The 23,488-nt window shown below is 31.2% G+C and overlaps 1 protein-coding gene across 6 annotated transcripts in view; it reads right to left on the bottom strand.

The window, feature by feature from the left end:
- LOC114338464 (zinc finger protein 252-like) overlaps positions 1-23,488 on the bottom strand; it is a 397,861-nt gene that overhangs the window by 17,365 nt on the left and 357,008 nt on the right. For all 6 annotated transcript variants that reach the window (XM_050646922.1, XM_050646924.1, XM_050646925.1 and 3 more), the window contains one exon: positions 6,073-6,223. In XM_050646922.1, coding sequence (XP_050502879.1) covers positions 6,073-6,223 — 151 coding nt within the window. The remainder of the gene's footprint in view (positions 1-6,072; positions 6,224-23,488) is intronic.

Below are 23,488 nucleotides of genomic sequence, written 5' to 3'. Positions count from 1 at the left end.
TACAGGGTTCTAAAAATTTTTTTTTTTGGCAATAAATTTATTGACATAAAAAGAAGAATGCATGTAATTTATTTAATTCAAAATACATTTTACTGCTCTCAGAAAACAGAAAAAATGTTTGTTTAAAAAATAATCATCGCTCTTCGCTTAAATTAAATGTTCAAACTGTCAAGAGGCAGGTGGGTGGCTGCATTAATATTGAATTTAAGCAAAAAACAATATTTATTTGTTAAATAAACATTTTTTTCTGTTTTCTGAGAGCAGTAAAATGTATTTTGAATTAAATAAATTACATACATTCTTCTGTTTATGTCAATAAATTTAATTCATAATAATTTTTTTGGAAACCTTGTATAAATAATTATGTTGTTTATAATACTGAATAGAGAATTCAATTACCTTTCAAATGAGCTATCACACGACCCCCATTCTCATTTAAAAAAATCATCGATGAAGTCATCACGCATAGATGGGTGACGTCACTAGTATGATATATATATATATATATATATATATATATATATATATATATATATATATATATATATGCCAAAAAGTCGTAATTTAAAAATAAAAAATGACCTGTTTCGGGATTTTTTTCCAAAATCGTCCATTCTCGAGAGAATGAATTTATTCCAACCTTTACGTGCTCACTGTATTTATTTTTATACCAATTTCGGCGTCGTTTATTGTTTGTTTGCATTCATTCATCCATTGCATGCATTGTATGCATCCAGAGTACAAGTTAAATAGCAACAGAGATATGACGCTGCTTTGTCGGACATCTCTTTGTATACGCTTTCAGTATTATTTTAGTAAATTAATGACTACTATTTAATATAAATACTTTCTCAAATTTAAAAGAAAAAAGCTATTGATAACATTTTAAATCAGGTGACGAACTAAAGCTACATGATGTTGTCAGGTGGACTAGATCATGCTAGCGATGTTGAAGAGATCATGTTAATAGGATGCCAGAAAAGAGATGGGTAAGAGCTAAGACACATATATTACATGTAGAAATGCAGGAACACCACCAAAAATCGAAGTAGTTTTGGAGCTCAGCATCTCATACAACACCCAGAAAAAAGGCTTATCATAACGGATTAAACATGACCTAGTCATATTGTCTGAAAAATGTCTTAGGTAAATATTTAATTTTGGTTTTCAGTAATTTAACACCAATTGATGTCACTGGGGCTTTAAAAGAAGCTGATTACAAATCGTGGCTTACAACAATAGACGCTCCAGAAAAAGACATTTCCTTAGAGATGATGGGAGAAAAAACTAAATCGACCCTCAGGATATTAAAATAATTTCATTGTACTTGCAGAATTACTTTTGGATGAGGTTCATGTAGGCATCTCGCGAGAAGTGGAATATATTTAGATAAAATCCTGATAATGAAGTCAAAGTCAAAATCGAAATAGCCAGGAGTACGTTCCTCCAAAGGAAACTGATATTTTGCAATAGAGACCTGAGTTTGGCTACTCAATTGGTATGTTGTGAGATGTGTTGCACTGGCAGTTATTGAAAATACCATGGACCGAGAGAGTATCAAATGATCGAGTGTTAAAAAGAATGAATAAATATAAAGAAACTATTGTCAACAGTTAAGCAAAAAGATCAGCTTATTGTCGCCATATCTTTAGAAATGATAAGTATGGTTTTCTGCATTTTATCGTTGAGAGAAATATGGAAGCAAGATGAGGCATCGGACTAAAGAAGCTCTTTTGGCTGCTATATTTACGCCAATGGTTCAACATCAGGGAGGTCAGAACAATTCTACAATTAGCACAAGATAGAGAAGAATTCTGGTTGACGGTCGCCAACCTTCGATAAGGAGGTGACACATGAAGAAGATGTGTAACAGTGTGTTTTCGCTTAAAGAAAAAATATTGTATAACTCGTACCTAACTCAATTCTTTATAATTTGTAGTGTATCTATTTTTTAAATATCATTATGTACTTAACAAGCCATATTTTCTATATAAACTCTATGTTCTCTTTTGAAAGTGCAAAAAAAAACGTAAAAATATCTCTTTAATCTTTCATACATTTTGAGTTATTGTACTAAACTATCTGCTTATAAATTTATATTCAATTTTTCTGAAGTAAGGTTCAATATAAATGTCGATACGTAGTTTTCACGAAACCACCATGAAAACATTTTGAACCCGACCAACCTTTACAATGATATAAAAGTTGCTTGAGTCTTTTACAGATGATACACTAAACAATGTTAATACAGCAAAATAAATAAACAGCATACAAAAGGACAGGGACCCGCGAAGCTCCAGTTAAATTACCAAAAAATTGGTGTTAATTTGAAATATTTGATTCTATTTCATAACTTTCATTTCTTTTATATACTTTCAACATTTTCTTGTGTGGGGAAATGATGATGTTTTAAATAAAAATTAGTAATGTGTCAACTAAACTGATATAATGAGGTTATAGCATTAGTAAAATTATGTTTTTTACATAGTATTATTTTTTATTGTATTCGCATTTATATTTATTTTTTTAAGGTGGCAGAGTTTTAAGAAGATACCATAGTAGAGATAGCATAGATACCAATAAATTAAGCCGAACTGATATCTGAACCAGGAAAACACTATTTATTTTATCATTAATATATGATTAAATGATGAATAATATATTTATTATTTATAAAAGAACTATTTATCATTTATAAAACCTAAAAACTTTTGTGAAAAATGTTAAAAAGTGTGGATCTGAAGCTGTGGATCATGACGATTAATCAATACTCATTTTAGTAGAGGAGGAAAGTATGCTAAATTTGCAGTCACTCGAGCGTTATGGGTGCCTATTGGGTTGTGAAGATTAGGTTCTAAAACCAAAAAAACTTAAGTTAAATTTTCCATTTTAGGAGGGACTTTCCATTTTTTAATACAATTTTCCATTCCCAACACTCGTTTCTGGGGGCTCCCTTTAAGATTTTAAAGTAACCCCCCACCCCAATTCCGTGGGGGGTCGTGTTTGGTGCCATTCGACAGATTTTTCAAAAATATTGAATACGTGTATTTTTCAGTTTTTCGATCTGATGTTCATTTCGCGAAATATCGCAAGATTAGTATTTAAAATTTAAAATTTACCTCCCACCCCTCTCCGTGGAGGGTCGTGTTTGGTATCATTCGATAGATTTTTGAAAAATATTGAGCACGTATTTTTAGTTTTTCGATCTGTCGTTCATTTCGCGAAATATTCGCTTTTTTTTGTAAAATTTTGTGATTCACCTATTTCCTTACGCCCCGCTCAAATCATTAGATTTTTTAAATATACACTGTTTTGCATGTACTTAACTTACCTTATCTTAATCTGACGATTTCGACTTTTTCTAAGGATAGATTTTTTTCCGCCCCCCCTTAACGACCTTCACTGTATTAAGAGCCCATATATGGCAGAGGTACATTTACAGGGTACAAGGTTTCTCCCCATCTGATAATCTGACGCGCTCGAGTAACTGCAAAAATCCCCGCTTGGGCTCCCTACCATTTTGGACTTTGAAACAATCATCATTCAATTAATTATATTTCACAATACTATAAAATGAAAGCAATAGGTCTAAATCATCTACTATCATCATTCAGAATGTATCAGAAAAAGAGCAAAGGAAACAGTGCATAATAAATTCTTCGTAAAGTGACTTCTTACCAATCATTTCTGATGGTACTTCGTAAACACAAAAAGTTCGTAAATTTATTACTTCTGAATGAAGTAAAAAAATCACCAAGTTATTGCTCAATTTTTCAGGGATGAATTGGTTCTTTTTAAGCACTGCATTACCTTCTTATTTATTTCGTGCGATTAAAGCGTTATTTTGATATTGCGAATTTCGTTTGAGGGTGGAGGATTAGAATAAAAAGCTCGAAAGAGTTTGAAAAATATGAATTCAAAGTTAATTCGATGGTATAAATAATAAATCAATGTCTAGATCCACTTAAAAATTGTAAAAGGCTTTTTTGTAGGAATCGATTAGAGTTAAAAGGATTTTTGTTCCCCTCTGTTCTATTTATTTTTTAATTGTATTCAGATTAAGGTCTGGCTTCTTTTCATTTTTGATACGCCTTTCATCATACCGAATTTACAGATTTCCAAGTTTTTAAAACAAGACAACTAACAAAGTGTTTTAACAAGTATCTTTGGAAGGAAACTTTGCCTTGTTCTTTGATGTTGAAAGTATTCGAATGATATTTATCAGTTTTCATTATTCCAGCAGCCCGAGCAAATTAAAAGTTAGAAAAGCAAATAAATGAATACCAAAGCGGACCAACTGCAACTTTTTTGTTACAATAAATTAACAGAAACTTACAAATACTATATTTTCAAAATCTCATTAGTACAAGGGCCTTATTGTTCTCAAATAATTGCAGAAAATACATATTCCTTTAAATGTAAAACTACCACTTACATAGTTTGTCAACAAACACTTTTCGTTCTTTTAATTTCTCTAATAATTTAGTCACTTTTTACAATACTTTATCTCATCTTTTAATAATCCAATTATATTCTTATAATGGTTGCAGTGTTTCTGGTTCTGTCCCTGGAGCAGTTTGCTCCACAGCTCCATCAGCAGAAAAGAAAATAGTCATGTTCCATTAGTATAAAGTCGAATATTTATAACTTTCTATTTTTTGTGTAGTATACCTAGCGTCTATGTAATGGTAATCTAAAAATAAATAGCGTTGAAGAGAGAATAAAACCTTGCGTTACACCTTTATTGTTTTAAACTGGTACTAATTTAACAAACATAGGGGGGTCTGGGGGCTCGCGAGACTAAGACCCCACAAGAACTTAAGAAGACATCAGAGAGGATGCCGAAAGCTCGGCACTGTGACAATCGACGAGGTTCAACCCGGAAGTCTGTTGAGTTTAATATTCATTTTTGTTGTAATACTACTCTTAGTTTTAGGTTTAATTATGTTAACCACGGAAATCGCTCCGGAAATATACAGGTGTGTTTTGCAAATTTAATCTTGTTTCTCGTGCCATTAGTGTCATAGATTCCTGTTGTTCCAGAGTCCTTTTCGTAGTCATCTATTTTCATTTTTCTTGGACTTTATAATTTATTTCGTTATGCTAATGTCCCATTTTAACTTTTGAATGTTCTTTATTCGTTCATTCGTTGTAGGTATCCATAATATTTTAAGTGTTTTCGGCTCTGTTATACATCTTTGTGAGTATTTGAGGTGGCTAATATATGATGGCCAACTCCTCCCTACAAATGCACGAGCACATACAGCTACACACAATTTTTATTGGAATTTTTACAGCAAAATATATAAACATCTTGAATTTTAAAGGATTTGTAGTTTTTTAGAATAATTCATAGTGCAAATCCTTCGTATAGATTTTTGTTGAAGTGTTCTAGGTGAGATGTTCAGGATACCAGTCAATTTGGAAAGTTGTCGACATTTTTTGTCTCTCTCTCTCCTATGGCGCTACAGCCCAAGTCGTGCAATGGCCTCCCCCAGCATCCGCCTCCAAGTATCTTTGTCCTGCTTGCTTCCAGTTGTCCACCCTCAATATTTCTTTAGCATCGGTTCTCACTTCGGTTATCCACCTCTTCCTTGGCCGGGGTCCCACCATATTTCTGTTAAGCGTTCTAGTAGGTGTTCTGTCATTATCAATTCTTATAAGGTGACCTGACCAGCGCAATCTTTGTATTCTTGCCACATTTTCTGTCAATATTGTATTAATCTTAAATTCTTAAATTTTACCAGCAATTGAAGGAAGCATAAGTGGTATTAGTTTATATATTTATTTTAAAACTATCTCCTTGTAATAAATAATAATATTCTTTCGTTTTTTTCTAATTAAACTTCATTATTGCTGTTGTATTTTTGAACGGCGTGTTTTTTTAGTTGGTGGTGAATATCAATGCAAGGAATGGTAAAATTATTCCATTGGAATTTAAATCTATTCTTACACATAGGACACAATTATTTTTCTTTTAAGAAAACTTGCAGTTGGTCAAAACAAAAATACTACAAAACAGTATAAACATGCATAAAATACTAGACACCTTTACCAAAATTAGGTACTTACTTGCTACCCCCGAAGCATTGGGATCCTTGTGAGTGTGCTTCATGTGCTCCATCAGAGCTTCGCCTCCGAGGAACATCTTGTGGCAGAGCGGACATGACGTGGCGTTGGGTCCGCCGATCAGAGCTGCATGTTGCTGCAAACGACCAATACACTGTTGACAAAACTTCGCGTTAATTGAAAGTTTAATCAAACCAATGGAGACGGTTCTTCTCCTTGATGATATACATGTGATTGCAAGAGAGACAAATGCTGAAATGATTGGTTTGATTTGAACTTTTTCTGATTCTTGTGGACTGTAGGGTAAACCAGAAAGTGTAGACCGAGTAGCCAAGTAAGCCGTAACAACTAATAATGTGTCTATAAAAATTCCAATTATATTTTATTGTTTTCTATTATTTATTTTTCATGGTTTTTCATGATTTGAAAAATATCTCTACCTTCCTCTGTTTCGTTAACTTCAAGTAGTAAGAAACTACAGAAATTACACATTTCTTTAAAGATAATGTTGATTTTTATGTATGCACTTGCTACGTGATGCTTCCCGCACTTCAATCTCCATAATCGTTGGTCTTGCCAGTTATTTTCTTCCACTTCTCGGATTTGCTAAGATCTCTTAGGTTATCGTTCATCGGTCATTTGTATGATGTGTCCATCCCATTTTCAAGTGTAATATCTTTTGGCTGTTCACAAATACAAGTTGCTAGGTTTTTTCTATCTTTATCTTCAACCCGGATTTGGTATATTCTTCGATTAGCTTCCTGTTAATGAATGCTATGTCTTCTTCATCATTCGCTATTACTACCTGGTGATCTACAAGCAGTAAGGTGTACAGGCAGTCTTCTTTTATTCCCATTTTCATACAATTCTTTTTGCATACCTACAGTGCATCTATAGTTTTGATTTAAATGTACATATTGTTGTCCAATGGTAGATACCCAAATCGAAGAGATTTTAAACGAATATTGTAACTATTATTTACAGCGTCTTTTACTGTTTTAGTTGACGATCACATAATGTATTTTCTTTATTTCTATTCTTATGCGTGTATCCTTTTTTAAAGTCTCATATACTTTATTTTATCTTTTTATTTATTCCAGTATTTATAACTAGAAAACAACAAAATATAATTTTGCATTATAATATTGTATAATATGTATATCTCTACTATGAAATATACAGGGTGTCCCGAAAAGATTGGTCATAAATTATACCACACATTTTGGGGTCAAAAATAGTTCGATTGAACCTATCTTACCTTAGTACAAATGTGTCCATAAAAATAGTTACAGCCCTTTGAAGTTACAAAATGAAAATCGATTTTTTTCAATATATCGAAAACTACTAGAGATTTTTTATTGAAAATGGGCATGTATTATTCTTATGGCAGGGTCATCTTAAAACAAAATTATAGCGAAGTTTGTTCACCCCATAAAAATTTTATGGGGGTTTTGTTCCCTTAAACCCCCCTAAACTTTTGTGTACGTTCCAATTAATTCATTATTGTGGTACCCTTAATTAGACACAACATTTTTAAAACTTTTTAGTCTCATAGTATTTTTTCGATAAGCCAGTTTTTATCGAGATGCGGCTTCTTTTTAATATATTTACATAAAATTTTTATGGGGGTTTTGTTCCTTTAAACCCCCCAGATGTTTGTGTACGTTCCAACTAAACTATTATTGTGGTACCATTAGTTAAACACAGTGTTTTTAAAACTTTTTTGCCTCTTAGTATTTTTTTGACAAGTCACCTTCTATCGAGATGTGGCTTCTTTTTCAAAATATACCTAAAAATGTTAATTATAAATATAGGTCTGGATCCCGCGTATGAAAAAAAAATGATTAATAGCAAGCTGAAAATTTGTTAATAGCTTAAGGGTGTCTAGTCGGACAAATTTTGGTATATGGGAAGACTGGAACAGGGGAAGTTTTAATTGTGGAACAGGTTAAAAATTTGGAACGGTCAGACCACGAAAACGGCACATGTATTTTGTCCGACAGAACAGACTTAAACTCTTCGAACAGAGATTAAACTCTCATGCAAAAATCAGACTGCTATTTATCACCAAATGGGCGTTTTAATGAGTGGAACATGTAGAATATGTCAAATGGCAGGAATTATGACAGGTGACAAATAGCAGTCTGATTTTTGCATTAGAGTTTAATCTCTGTTCGGAGAGTTTAAGTCTGTTCTGTCGGACAAAATAAATGTGCCGTTTTCGTGGTGTGACCGTTCCAAATTTTTAACCTGTTCCACAATTAAAACTGCCCCTCTTCCAGTGTTCCCATATATCAAAGGTTATCCGACTAGACACCCTTAAACTATTAACAAATTTTCAGCTTGCTATTAATCAACTCTTTTTTCATACGCGGGATCCAGACCTAATACATTTTCAGATTATTAACAGGTCTCTATAATCGTACTTAACCATATACAAATATGTGATGGATTTGACAAATATTCAAAATATGTCGATAAACACTGGCTTATCGAAAAATACTAGGAGGCAAAAAAGTTTTAAAAACATTGTGTTTAACTAATGGTGCCACAATAATAATTTAATTGGAACGTACACAAAACTTTGGGGAGGTTTAAAGGAACAAAACCCCCATAAAATTTTTATGGGGTGCAAAAATTTCACTTTAATTTTTTTTTTGAAGATGTTGCTGCCATAAGAATGCCACATATCCATTTTCAATAAAAAATCTCTAAGAATTTTCGATATATGAAAAAAAATCGATTTTCATTTTGTAACTTCAAAGGGCTGTGACTTTTTTTGTGTGCACTATAGTATATAGGTAAGTCAGGTTCAATCGAACTATTTTTGACCCCAGAATGTGTGGTATAATTTATGACCAATCTTTTCGGGACACCCTGTATAATAAATATATGTATAGCTTAAATTGTAGGTATATTTTAACTTAGATCTTTGTATTTTGTACAGCATAGTTTAAGTTAAGTTCAATAATTCAAAATTATATATTATAATAATTATTAAAACATTTTTGTTGCAAATTTGAATGCGTATGTGAGTATTGAGTATACAGGGTGTTTCATTAATAATTGTCCATATAGTTACTGGAGAAACCTTAGCACAAAATACGAAGATTAAACCTAAAACACTTAAATAAAATGTTGTTCCTTACTGAGTTACAGGGTGTTTTATCTTAAAATTTAAAAACTATTTTTGCTCAGCATTTTAAAACTATTTGACGTATCCTTTTCATACTTGGCAGAAAGTATAGGTACTGTACAAACTACTAAATTATGTTAAACAAACGTTTGTGGCTATTACCAGAGGCGTACGACGGGGCAAAGTGAATGGTTGACCCTTTCCAAATTCTACGCCACTGGCGAAATTACCATTTTAGTTGAATTTTTGGATTCTCCAATACTTTCTATGAAAATAATATACTCTTCATTCGTAACAATAAAGTCATTAGTTTTCGAGATCTTTGAAGTTAAAAATGAAACGACAGAGTTATTTTGATTAATGTATTGTGTCGCTTCATTTTTATTTTCAAATATCTCGAAAATTAATCAGTTTATCGTTACGAATGAAGAGTATATTATTTATATAAAAAGTATTGCAAAATCAAAAAATTACACTAAAATAGCAATTTTGTCAGTGGCGTAGAATTTGGGAAGGGTCAACCAGCCACTATCCCCTGTCGTACGCCTCTGGTAGTAGCTAGAAACGTTTATTTATATTATTTAGTAGGGTGTACAGTACCTACACTTTCTGCCAAGTATGATAAGGATACGCCAAATACTTTGAAAGGACTGGGTACAAATAATTTTTAAATTTTAATCATATGAATTATATCATAAATTAATCAAAATAACTGTACCGTTTCATATTTAACTTCAAATATTTCGAAAACTAATTACTTTATCGTTACCAATGAAGAATATATTATTTACGTAGAAAATATTGGAGAATCTAAAAATGGCACTAAAATAGTAATTCCTTCAGTGGCGTAGAATTTGAGAAGGGCCAACCATTCACCATCCCCTGTCGTACGCCGCTGGTAGTAGCTAGAAACGTTTGTTTATCATAATTTAGTAGGGTGTCTAGTAGTCGCACTTTCTGCCAAGTATGAAAAGGATACTTTGAATAGTTATAAAATGCTGAGCAAAAATAGTTTTTAATATTTTAGATAAAACACCCTGTAACTCAGTAAGGAACCACATTTTAGTTAAGTGTTTTAGGTTAAATCTTCATATTTTGTGCTAAGGTTTCTCCAGTTACTATATGGACAATTATTAATGAAACACCCTGTATATTTTGACTTTTTGTGTTTTTAGACTGTGTATGTTCTTATTAAAATAGACTGAGAGTTGTTTGTGTCCTTTATAAGAATACAAAAAACTTTGTCTGGAGGTATACTTTTTTCAAAAACATACTTCTGTATTGAAATTATATTCTACTTTTCTTGGCTGGTCTACTGTTTTGAAATCAAACATTTGTCAACTGATGATTGAATGGGGGATTAACGGGAGATACTAGATCAAAGCAGTGTACAGTGTTTATTTTTTGAACGATACAGAGGATATTGGTGTTGTGTAAAATGTTTAATGACAAAAGGGAATTAGAATGTACCTATTAGCAACTTTGCTCTTTTTCAAATTTTTGTTAGCATCAATCTATTGGCAGGATTATTTTTATTTCAGCATTTTTATTATGTTTACAAATATCTAATCTCAATAATGTTTTTATTTAATGGCCTAGACATTACTCATTCAGCCAGTTGCAATAACGTCAAATTTTAAATTTTAAACGTCAAAATTATTTTGACTTTTCGATTTCCACCTTGTTAAATATAATGTATTGTTAAGTAAAAGTACGGTTTATTTCCATTGTATAGTATAGTAGATAATATAGAAACCACAATGTTATTTATCCCGTCTAAAACCGGGAAAAACTAAAACAAGAAATTTAAAAGTCCAAACCGCATTTATGAAGATAACCCATGATTCTGCGGGGGCACCTCAGCTTAGGACTGGCGGTATGGCCAATCAGATGTTCTATTTACGGGATGGATTTATAGATTTTCCTAAGAATACTATACAACACAATTAGGTACAAATACGAAGAAGATTTCGATGAAACCCAATTTGCTTTTAAATATGGTATGGGAACTTTTTGCAGTAAATATCCAACTACAAAAATACCGTGATTAAAGAAGGTCTTTGCGCATGCTTCGTGGATTTCGAAAAGGCATTCGATAAACTACAGTGTATAAAATTAATGCAGATGCTAAAAAATAGATGATAAATATATTCGTGTCATTAAGTGTCTGTACTGAAATCAAACAGCCACTGAGTCGGACAAGGCTGCATTTTGCCCTAACACCGTTCAATGTCTACTCAGATCATTTATTTAAAAATGTACCAGGAGAAGAATGGACATTACAATAAATTCAAACACAAGCCAATTTTTTGTATTTAGCCGTAACCCACATCCATATGCAAATCTTCAATTAAATGGAGTCCAAGTTAAAAAAGTTCACAAAAATTAAATATTTTGGAATTTATTAAGTCATAATTGACCAACTAGATCCAAACAGAAATAAAATGCAGAATAGCAATGACTAAAATCTCTTCTCTGAAAATGAAGTCATTTCTTTACAATAACCATCTTAGTTTAGAACCAAGACAAAGAATGCTTAAGTGCTATGTTTGGTCTGTATTCTTGTATGGAACAGAATTGTGGGCTCTAAAAGTATCAAGCATGAATCGAATTGAAACATTAGAAATGTGAATTCCTTGATGGATGTTGAAGATACCTTTGAAGGCAAGTAAATCTAATGAGGTAGCACTAAGGCGAGTCAACAATGATAGAGAATTACTAAAGACTGTTAAACAAAGGAGTCGGCAACTGGAAAATGCAAGCAAGGAACAGAACAGAATGGCGTAGAAAGCTTGAGAAGGTCGAGGCCCTCTAAGGGCTGTAGCACCAAGATGATGATGATGATGATGATGATCATGTTAAACAAAGGAAAATTTCTTATTTAGGACCTATATCGAGGGAAACATGATATGGAATACGACAAATAATTCTGAAAGGCAAAATAGAAGGTCCGAAAAGGGTAGGAAAAACATATTTCTTGGATAAAAAACATTCGTGAAACCGAATGCAGCAGAATTATTCCATGTGGTAGAAGATAGAGAAGCTTTTGCAAAGGTGACTACCAACGACGGATAATTCTGATATGGTACGTGAATAAGATGGAATTATAGACTTTGAAGTTCAAAGAGGTGTAAATGACGAAATAATTTGAACTCTGGATATATAGTAGGATCTAATGGATTTCAAGGGCAGAGGAAATCGGAATACTATAGTAATACAACCAAAAGAAAGAAGAAGATTTTAGTGGGTATTAAAAATGAAAACTAATGTACTTGGAAGATATTACGAAAGATAAAATTATGAATCAGTACAAGTTGTAACGTCAGAAAAAGTACTTGAATAAGGATCAATATAAACGAGGGACATTCTTAAAAAATTATGCAATACCACTAATAATATCCTAATTAAATCAGCAGTGTATCTATGGTAGATTGAGATGATAAACTTAGACAAATAATAATAAGATGATTTAATCTATGTATTTTACCAACAGCATTAAAAATCTATCTGTTCAAGTACATTTTCAAACAGATGCGACCCCGCCTTTGGCTTCTCGGGCATTATAAATAAATAAAAATGCAAGAAATACATAACTAACTACTTTCGAAGCGAATGAAAAAATCGCAGTTCGTTCACTCGATATTTATTATAACCTTCCTAACCTATCTCAATTCTTTTCATGCTCAGAGTCGTACTTGGGCCGGGTTAAATGAATAAAAATGAATTATTTATATTACGGATTTTACAATTTACGTTGCTGGACGCAAAATGTTTGAATACGATAAGATTTCTAGATGTAGTTTGTTGATAGAATAAACAATGGCCGGACCACTGGCGTACGCTTCTTTGGTCTGCGAATTGCATCGGTTTTTATGGTAATGTTTCCTGATTTATATTATTTCGAGCAAAATGCACTTACGTAACTGAAATATCATTATCGTATGTGCATATGCTGAGGTATAAATAGAAACACACGATTCAGTTCGTTTTAAAGAATAGATACAGGTTTTTGCACAAAATTTAGATCTAAATACCCAGCTACTGGGTAATATATTTTGTTTCTATTTTTTACAATGAAAAAAATTGTTATGCGATACCTTAATTTCGATTTCAATAATTTAAATATTTTTTTTTCTTTATTTATATGTTTTTTAGACATTGGAATCTGCAATTTATGTATATAAGTATTTCCATTGCATAAAATCACTCGTAATTTCTCTTTAATATACTGGTCCACACTGTAGTAGTAGCATAAATATACTTTGGCATATGTTTTTGCACCATACATTGGTCTTACACTTCTCTGCTTTAGAATTTTTTTACCAATGAGCTTTACTTTTATTTTCCTTTATTTTGTTTATTAACTCAAATTATAATTACAATATATCTATGTAAATATTATAAGCTTGTTCAATTGAAACATATCTTTGTCAGGTTAGCCTTGGAAACAATAATTGTAATCACCCAACTGACGTTCTGAAATGTTAGTTATGTTTGACACTCTTATAAGTTCCTATCATTTGTATTTGACTACTATTTTTAAGTATAGTGACTTCAAAAATGACCTCTGTTGTTAACAATCGGTCCAAATATAATCGCGTGCGGCCATACCTTCTGCGTTTTTTCAACCATGAAGGATCTTTGCTCATGGAGTTTTCGGAACCTAGAGTGCATATTAAGGAAAGTCTTTATAGGGAAACTTTAAACAAGGTTTATCAAAGCAACATGACAAAAACGTCCAGAAAAGCTTATCATTCTTCTGCACGGCAATGCTTTGCTTTATGTCACAGAAGAAGTGAAAAAATCTACAACGAAAGAAATAAATGATATTCGAGTATTCACGCTATAGTTTCGATTTATCCCTTTACGATGCTCACATCTTTGGGCCACTGGAAATAACGTTAATAGACCTTTTCATCGATTGTCATTTGTTCCGAGCTTCTGTCATGTGTCACATAATATTAATATATCTACGTCATACGTCTTTGGTTTGTATCATTGTTATATATCAATAACGAATGATGTAGATATATTAATATTATGTGACACATGACAGAAGCTCGAAACAAATGACTGTGAATGAAAAGCCCTATACGCTGTGAGCTCGTACGTAGAGGGGATATTTACAAATTCGCGAGCGCCAGTAGTGACAAGTCTGTAAACGTTTACCAGAAATTTGACATAAATGTCAAAGTGATTAATTTAAAATTAAAATTAAAAACATTAATTAAAAAAAAATTAGTTGGTCAAAGCTGTGGTATATATTTTTACCTTAAATATACTTACGTTTTAAATACTGAATTTAAGTTTTTCTAATGTTCCGTAATATCTAATTATAAATTAATCTATTAATCTTAGCGCCATCTACACGATAATTGTGAAAGTATCCGAAGTAAGAAATTCATATTTTATCAATAGAACGTCAAAATGATTAAATTTAAATTAAACATTAATTAATTTAAATGAGTAAATTTAAATTAAACATTAAAAAAGAAAATTCTTTTTTAAACTATGGTCTTAGTCTCCACTTTTCTTAAATAATATAACATCATTCCGATTGTGACCGTATTGTGTGTAGTACAGTCGTATTTTAATTATAACGGAGTTTATCTGTAAGTATACCGTATTTTATTAATTTTTACCATATACTCCGGCTAACCCGGATTTTCGATAACCCGGATCGGCCGTGGTCTCGATTAATCCGAGTTATGGAGGTTCCACTGTATTAAAATTTTATGATTAATAATAGGTCTGGATCCCGCGTATGAAAAAAAAGTTGATTAAGAGCAAGCTGAAAATTTGTTAATAGCTTAAGGGTGTCTAGTCGGACAAACTTTGATATAAGGGAACACTGGAACAGGGGAAGTTTTAATTGTGGAACAGGTTAAAAATTTGGAACGGTCAGACCACGAAAACGGCACATGTATTTTGTCCGACAGAACAGACTTAAACTCTCCGAACAGAGAGTAAAAGAGAGAGTTAAACTCTCATGCAAAAATCAGACTGCTATTTATCACCAAATGGGCGTTTTAATGAGTGGAACATGTAGAATATGTCAAATGACAGGAATTATGACAGGTGATAAATAGCAGTTTGATTTTTGCATGAGAGTTTAATCTCTGTTCGGAGAGTTTAAGTCTATTCTGTCGGACAAAATAAATGTGCCGTTTTCGTGGTCTGACTGTTTCAAATTTTTATCCTGTTCCACAATTAAAACTGCCCCTGTTCCAATGTTCCCATATATCAAAGTTTATCCGACTAGACACCCTTAAGCTATTAAAAAATTTTCAGCTTGCTATTAATCAACTTTTTTTTCATACGCAGGATCCAGACCTATAAAGTATGTACTTGTTTTTTACTTATATGTATTTCGGATCAAGAAATAATTTTTGTTTTTAAAATCATTACTGAATTAAGTAATGTGACGTTTCTATTCAAGTGACGTCGGTTTTCGTTAATCGAAAAAAAAACAAGAGGAAGAAGAATAAAAAAAATCCTAGTAATTTTTGGTATAATAATTTTAAAGTATGTATGTTCTGATTTCAAATTAGATAACTAACCACTGTATTGTTCTTAATATCATAATGATATCGTATTGGTAACTTTTTTTCTGCTACTAAACTTGTGATACCATTCTCGTCCTACCGACAGAGTAGGAGTAGAGATAACTCAGCGAATATTAGACGAACAATTTTGTACCGAAAAAGAACATTAGAACTGCAAATGATCTTATATTTTCTCTTTTTAATATTTAATTATCGTCCCTCTCGCTCCCTCACTCGTACAGTAGCAAGCAACGTTAATTTGGAGGGAAAAATCCTTGGCAAAAAATCAAGCAAATGAAGTCAAAATGTGATAAAGAATACACAGTAATTACAAAGCTACACTACAAAAAGTTCTCTTGGAAATGTTAAGGGTTAAATATTTGACCTTTTTAGAAATGTGGAGTAATCTTAATTTAGAGGTTGAGAGTCATAGGTATATTAGATACGATACCGATTAATGTTCTAAAAGTTTAATATCTTTAAATTATTTATTAGTAAAGTTGGATAATTCGTTAAAATTAGACAATGAATCGCATGTTTTGGTTAAATCAATTTTGGTTACACATTATGGTTACGAGATTAGAATCGGAATTGACCAACTTTTTGCATTTCTACTGCGCGAATCTTTTTTTATTCGATTCTATATATTTTTAAAAATTCAAATGTATTTTTTAAACTTAATATTCCAAGTGCAATGAAATTTTTTATTCATTGTTTTTTAATGATTTTAATTTCCAATGGTGTAGTCAGATTTTTCATCAAGTATTTACTTTTGTCCAATCAGATTTTAATTATATCGGGAATTTTCTACCTAGATTATTATACTGGGAATATTTTTAGGTAGATTGTTTCTGTTTATTTATAACGAGTCTCCTAGTTTTGACAACTGTCACATTTAAGAATGAACCATAATAAACTTTTAGTTCTGGATCTAATGTGAAATTATCAGTAGTAATTGCACAAGAGCTCTAAAATTCTATATTAATTTTAGAGATCGAGTGCAATCTGTTGCGATTATTTCATGAATAAAACTGTTCAAAACCAAAATTTTATTGTAATTTATTTATGTAAGTACAAATTAGTACAATTAAACACACAGTTGTTATACAGGGCCGCCGCCATAAAAAAATTAGGTAGGGCCAAAATCTTTAAGTCGCTTTTCTATTCTAGAAATGAATGAAAGAACAAGAAAAATTTATATTTTAATAATCATATGTAATACAAAAAAAGATTCATCGGTAAATAGTCAATGTGGTGCGACCGCTCCAGTCTGAAAAAAATTTCTGATTCGGTTTCTTTGTGGATTCCTATTAAAAAATGTCAACTGTAAACAAATCTGAAGGGTGCCAAGCGGAATTTTTGGGCAGAAATTGTTTAAACAATTTTTTTAAACAAATACAAAAAATCACGTTTTTTGCTCTGGAACATATATTTTTAGACTTTTTGGGTCAATCTAAACAAGAAAGGTATCTTGTAATTTTTCTCAGAAATTGACAGTTTTGCAGTTATAGGCGATTCAAAATCTGAAAAATGCGAAAATACGCATTTTCGAGGCTTAAAAACTCATATTTAAATTAGTATTTTTGAGGTTGCCAGATACTTAGATTGAAGACTGAACATTAAGCTTCAAGATTCTGAAGAGTGATCGCGTCTAACTTTAATTTATACCGTTGTTTTTTAATTGTTAAATATGCGTGTTTATCCGAGTTTTTTGCTGGTGCGGCGCGCTCAATTTCAAAAATCTCCTATTTTCTTCCGAAAAAATATTTTTCCTAGATTCTTTGGGACATTCTAAATAAAATAAGTTTCTTGACATTTTTTTCAAAAGTTAATAGTTTTTAAGTTATAAGCGATTTAAAATCCGAAAAATGACAAAAAAACAAAAACCTCGAAAATGCGTATTTTCGCATTTTTCAGATTTTAAATCGCCTATAACTCGAAAACTATCAATTTTTGGGAAAATTTACAAGATACCTTTCTTGTTCAGAATGACCGACAAAACTTAAAAATATATGTTCCGGAGCCAAAAAACGTGATCTTTTGTATTTGTTAAAAAAAATTGTTTAAACAATTTCTGCCCAAAAATTCCGCCCGGCACCCTTCAGATTTGTTTAAAGGGGACATTTTTGAATAGGAATCCACAAAGAAACCGAATTAGAATTTTTTCCAGACGGGAGCGGTCTCACCACATGGACTAAAATAAAAACTGTAATCTCCTTCGATCTTGACCAAATTTATTGAACGAAGGGCATCTGAAGTAATATACTTGATGACGGGAAATTATTTAAAATTATCGAGTATAATATCACAAGAGAGTGAGAATAAATTGAAAATATTGCGACAGTTTTTCGAAAATTTGTTGTCTGGCAATAGACACGAGAGCCTGCAGGGCTAACAGGTTAAACATTTCAAAAAAATTAATAAATAGCTGGCTAGAACATACAAAGCAACAGATTAACAATTTTTCCTCTATAAGAGACTTTTTGACTTTTGATTGACTGTTTATAACGTTTATGACTGAATTTGTCAATATTGGTATTATTACAGAAAAGCAGTCTTGATGTATTTGTAACATTGTAAAATCATTCCAAATAGAAAATACACCTATTTAGGCTATTGATTATATTCAAAATACGATAGCTAAAAGGAACTACAACGTTAACGGGGTTTTATTATTTCATACGGTCAATGGACATCTAGATACGAAAAAACCGAGGAGTGCTACCATTTAAAGGGGTGCGTTTTTGAGAAATGGGTGAATTAGTCCCTGGGCACAGGTTACATTAGGGTGAGTTCTATGCACTTTTGGTACAAACATACCTACATAAAAATTGTTCCTGGTTAAATTTCCTATCAAAATATCACTTTTTAAAGTCAATGATACTTTTTTTACAAAAATATATTCAAAAGAAAAAGCACAAAGAAACCCAAAAGAAAGAAATATTGTTTTTTGTCCCATAACTTTTGTCCACGAGGATATAGGTATAGACATTGCTTTACAGAAAGAAAACCTACATATTTCTTCTTTAAAATGTTGTATAGTAGAGATAATTAGGATTTATAGTTTTCGAAATATGATTTTTCAAATTTCGCCACTCACAGCAATTTTGGGCAATTTTCCTTGTTATTTCGCAAATATTGTTCTGTAACTTTTTTCTACATAACTTTAGGTATATGCAATGGTACACGTAATAGAAATAGAAATCAATTACCTTTAAAATGGTCTACTGTATAACGTTGTACGACTTTTTTTTAAAGAGATTGTGATTTTTCAAAGTTTTATACTTTTAACGATTTTTTATAATATAATATAAAAATAAAATAATATTATTATACAATATATTATATAATATTATATTATATATTATATAATACCTAATATAAGAAAATATTATTTTTTACAGTTTTTACGATTATTTTTGAAATTTCTCATTATAATTTTTTTTCTTCTACATTTAGGTATATATTATATTATGTATATAATAAAAAAAGCTTATTTTGTTTACTTTAAAATGGTGTATTACAAAAAATTCTAGGATTATTTTTGAATAAGATATTATTTTTCAAAATGTAATAAGTACTTGCAACGATTTTTGATTTTAGGATTATTTTTTAAATTTCTCATTATAACTTTTTTTTCTTGTACATGAATATACTATATATTGCTCAATAAGGAAGGCTTACTTTCTGTTCTTTAAAATGGTGTAATATCTATATTTAAGTAATGGAAACCGAGTTATTCTTTGATATTTTTTTACGTGTATTATTTAAAATTATTTCTGTTACAAAAATTACATAAACATTAGTCTTAGAAAACATCACTTTAGTCAAAATTATTTAAACTTTGACATTTAAAATTTTTTCAAAATCAAAGTCCATCTCTTCGTTAGCATTAGCTTCAATATCTTCCTCTGACACCTCAGTTATCTTAGAGATCCCACAATTAGTACCCGTGCACATGCACCCTTTGCAGAATATTGAACAGCTAATTCCTATCTTCCTACAACCGCAGTTTTTTGTACATCCTTTGGTACATTTACATGCTATTTTTTCAAGCAAAGCTTGTGGTGCAGGAGCTTTGACAGTAAATATTGGAATTAATCCATATTTTGAAGTTTACCCGGCCGAGTCAAGTGGATCCAAAGTATTACCTATGAAAAATAAGATTCAATCATAACACACAATCACATAAAAAAGTTATAATGAGAAATTTAAAAAATAATCCTAAAATCAAAAATCGTTGCAATTACTTATTACATTTTGAAAAAGCATATCTTATTCAAAAATAATCCTAGAATTTTTTATAATATCTACACTATTTTAAAGTAAACAGAATAAGCTTTCTTTTTTATTATATAATATATACCTAAATGTAGAAAAAAAAGTAATAATGGGAAATTTAAAAAATAATCGAAAAAAATATAAAAACTCATTAAAAGTATAAAATCTTGAAAAAGATAACCTCTTTAAAAGAAGTCGTACAACATTATACAGTAGAACATTTTAAAGGTAATTGATTTCTATTCCTCTTACATGTACCATTGGATATGCCTAAAGTTGCGTAGAAAAAAGTTACAGAACAATATTTGCGAAATAACAAGGAAAATTGCCCAAAATTGCTGTGAGCGGCGAACTTTGAAAAATCATTTTTCGAAAACTGTAAATCCTAATGACCTCTACCAAACATCATTTTAAAGAGAAAATATTTTTTTTTTCTGTAAAACAATGTTTATACCTATATCCCCGTGGACAAAAGTTATGGGACAAAAAACAAAATTTCTTTCTTTTGAGTTTCTTTGTGCTTTTTCTTTTGAATGTATTTTTGTAAAAAAAAGTATCTTTGATTTAAAAAAGTTATATTTAGATAGGAAATTTAACCAGGAACAATTTTTATGTAGACGTGTTTGTACCAAAAGTGCGTAGAACTCACCCTAATGTAACCTGTGCCCAGGGACTAATTCACCCATTTCTCAAAAGCGCACCCCTTTACATGGTAGCACTCCGCGGTTTTTTCATATATAGAGATTCATTGACCATATAAAATAATAAAACCCCGTTAACGTTGTAGTTCCTTTCTATAGTACATAATCAATAGCCTAATTCTAAAATTTATCAATATTCACACTGATTTTATTTCTGTATTTCTTAATTTCTTTTTAAAGTGTAGTCTCAGGGAAGATGCAAGGTAGAACAAGTATAAGCTGTTTTTTTCTTACCCGGACATTAAGAGCAAAAGGTTAATTACTAAAACATAATTTTCAACGTGATGCATAAATCTTGAATTAAAAACGACTTAAATTACTGTTAAAAGGTTGTTAATTTTTCGAAGTAGAATTCTCATTTCGTTCTCGCATTTTTTACAGACGCAAAAAAGTATCTACTTAGTCAGGTATTTGGTATTTTCATGTAAATTGACTTAATAATGAATATAGGGCTAATTCAAAAATACAGAAAGGAACGAATATTTTTGAAAAAAAAAACGCAAGGATTATTATTTTTAACTACTGCATATCATTATTTCAACAAAATAACTGTAAAAGTTTTGCACTATAAAAATTATGCTCATTTTGAGAGTTGATATTCTCGTGAACAAATTAACAGTACCGCTATTTTTTTTAGTATTTTAGAATTTTTAGTTGATATTTACAGCGTTAGACAAAGGTTAACCAAAACTTTTCTTTTGGGTTTATACGGGTGAAAGAAAGAAAATGTATTTCTTATGTTAAGTTTGAGACACCCTGTAGGAGGATTGATGGTTAGGAATTAACCAAGTTGCTTTCAGAATTTATTCTATTTTTTTCCAAATAATTTCTCCAGTAACTTTGCCATGGTAGCGAGGATAATAGGTCTGTAGGATGTTGTTTACTCAGAAGGTTTTCCTGGCTTAGGGATTAGTATAATTTGGTCTATATTCCACAAAAGTAGAAAGTATCCCGTCCTTAAAACAGCATTGTAAGTATATTTTATGTTAAATATCTGAGTCCCTCATACGAAAGTTCTTTCAGAATTTTAGCACCAGTCGTATCTTGCAGATTTTTTTGGAATCAACATATACATCGATCTTCTGACATGGTTACCTAAAGGTAAAATTTTGAATAGGTAGTTCCAGTTGATATGGGGTTTGCAGAAATGCTTTCACTTTAAGTAATGTTTACACGTATCCAGTAACTGGCGCCAATCTCACTGGCACTCTTATTAAAAATCCTAATACTGCCACTGAAACTACAGGTACGACAGCGCCAGCGACTGGAACGCTGTGTTTACACGTGTCTACAACCACTGGCACGGGGTTAAAGGGGATGCGGACGAGGGCCACTGGCATGAAAAATAGACCAGCTTTCTATTAGAGACAGCGCTGGCAGACAGCGCTGGACTGGAGCAAAATAGCGTTTACATGATGCCACTACCATGCCAGCACTGTCGTTCCAGTGTGACTGGCGCCAGTTACTGGATACATGTAAACCTGCCTTTATCTTCAATGTCGAAGTTATTTTCAGCGGGAAGACTTGGAAGACTTTTTCTAAGTGCACAGCAAAAACGTTGGCTTTGTCCTCATTGGGTTTCTAAATTGAGGTCTTCTTAAATTTTTTACAGCTTTCCATAAATAATAGTCAGTAGCTTTTGAAGCAGTTAAGTGCTTTTAAGATATGTATTTTGAATTTCATTGTTTTTATCAGTACATATTTAGTGATGTCTTGAGTTCTAAAGTAGCTTGATTTAATTTAGTTTTGTCTGCAGGAGCACGAGTTCTTTGCCAGATTTTCTTTATTTTCCGTTTCTGGGCTGTTTTTTATTTAATCATCGAAAACAGTTTTTGAGATTTGCTAGTTGACACTTGGCTTGGCGTTGTGTCTCATAACTCATACCGCTTTGTGTGCCTTGTCCGTTCCGAACGTTTGAAATTAGCATGGCTATTCTGACTTTACGGCAGATCTGAATTGTTCGGTAGATGATAATCCGAACTATTGTCGCAAGTTTTGGAGCCATGATTATCTCCTTCTCCCTGGACCCCTTCTGCTGTCTATTTTCCCTATTTTTCCCGAAATATTTTAAATTCTGAAATTTACGTTAACTTTTAGGTTTGTGTGTGTGTGTGTGTGTGTGTTTATGTTTTATTGGCACTGGTTTAAGCAACCAACTGGCCAGTCAATGTGTTTTGAATTCTCTCTTTTACAAAATATATGCTTAGTATCTAAATTTAAAACTATTACTAGTACTAAGTTTTTGTTATTCTGTTTTTTTTATTTTTTTTAATATATTTTTTTAATATATTTTTTTTAATATATTTTTTTTTAATATATTTTTTAACACTTTTTTTTATTATATTTTTTATTTTTTTTATTTAGTTTTTTTTTTCTTTTGTTTTTTATGTATTTTTTTGTATATTTTTTTACTACGCCAAAACCTAAACCCGATTCAACCTCTCGAAGTTTTAGATCTTCTTAGTAACTTTTTATTTTATTTTATTATTTTTTTTTATTATAATTTTTTTTATTCTTTTTTTTTCAGAACTTTAATTTTAAACAATTAACGATGTTAAATAAAATAAAATGAATATAGAAATGGAAGATGCCGGCATACAGTATGATCAAATACCGCACACATTTAATTTTAACGGTATTTGTATTAAAAGCCACTCACACCTATTTATTTTTTCCTTATTGGTGTTTCATTACGGAAAATAAAGAATATCTTTGTGTAAAGTGTCATCGATTGTAGATTTAGTAGTTATAATTTT

This window comes from Diabrotica virgifera, chromosome 3 (assembly GCF_917563875.1).
Source record: "Diabrotica virgifera virgifera chromosome 3, PGI_DIABVI_V3a".
Lineage (NCBI taxonomy): Eukaryota > Metazoa > Arthropoda > Insecta > Coleoptera > Chrysomelidae > Diabrotica > Diabrotica virgifera.
Note: the sequence above shows the minus strand (reverse complement) of the source record. Positions and strands in the feature narration are given on the sequence as shown.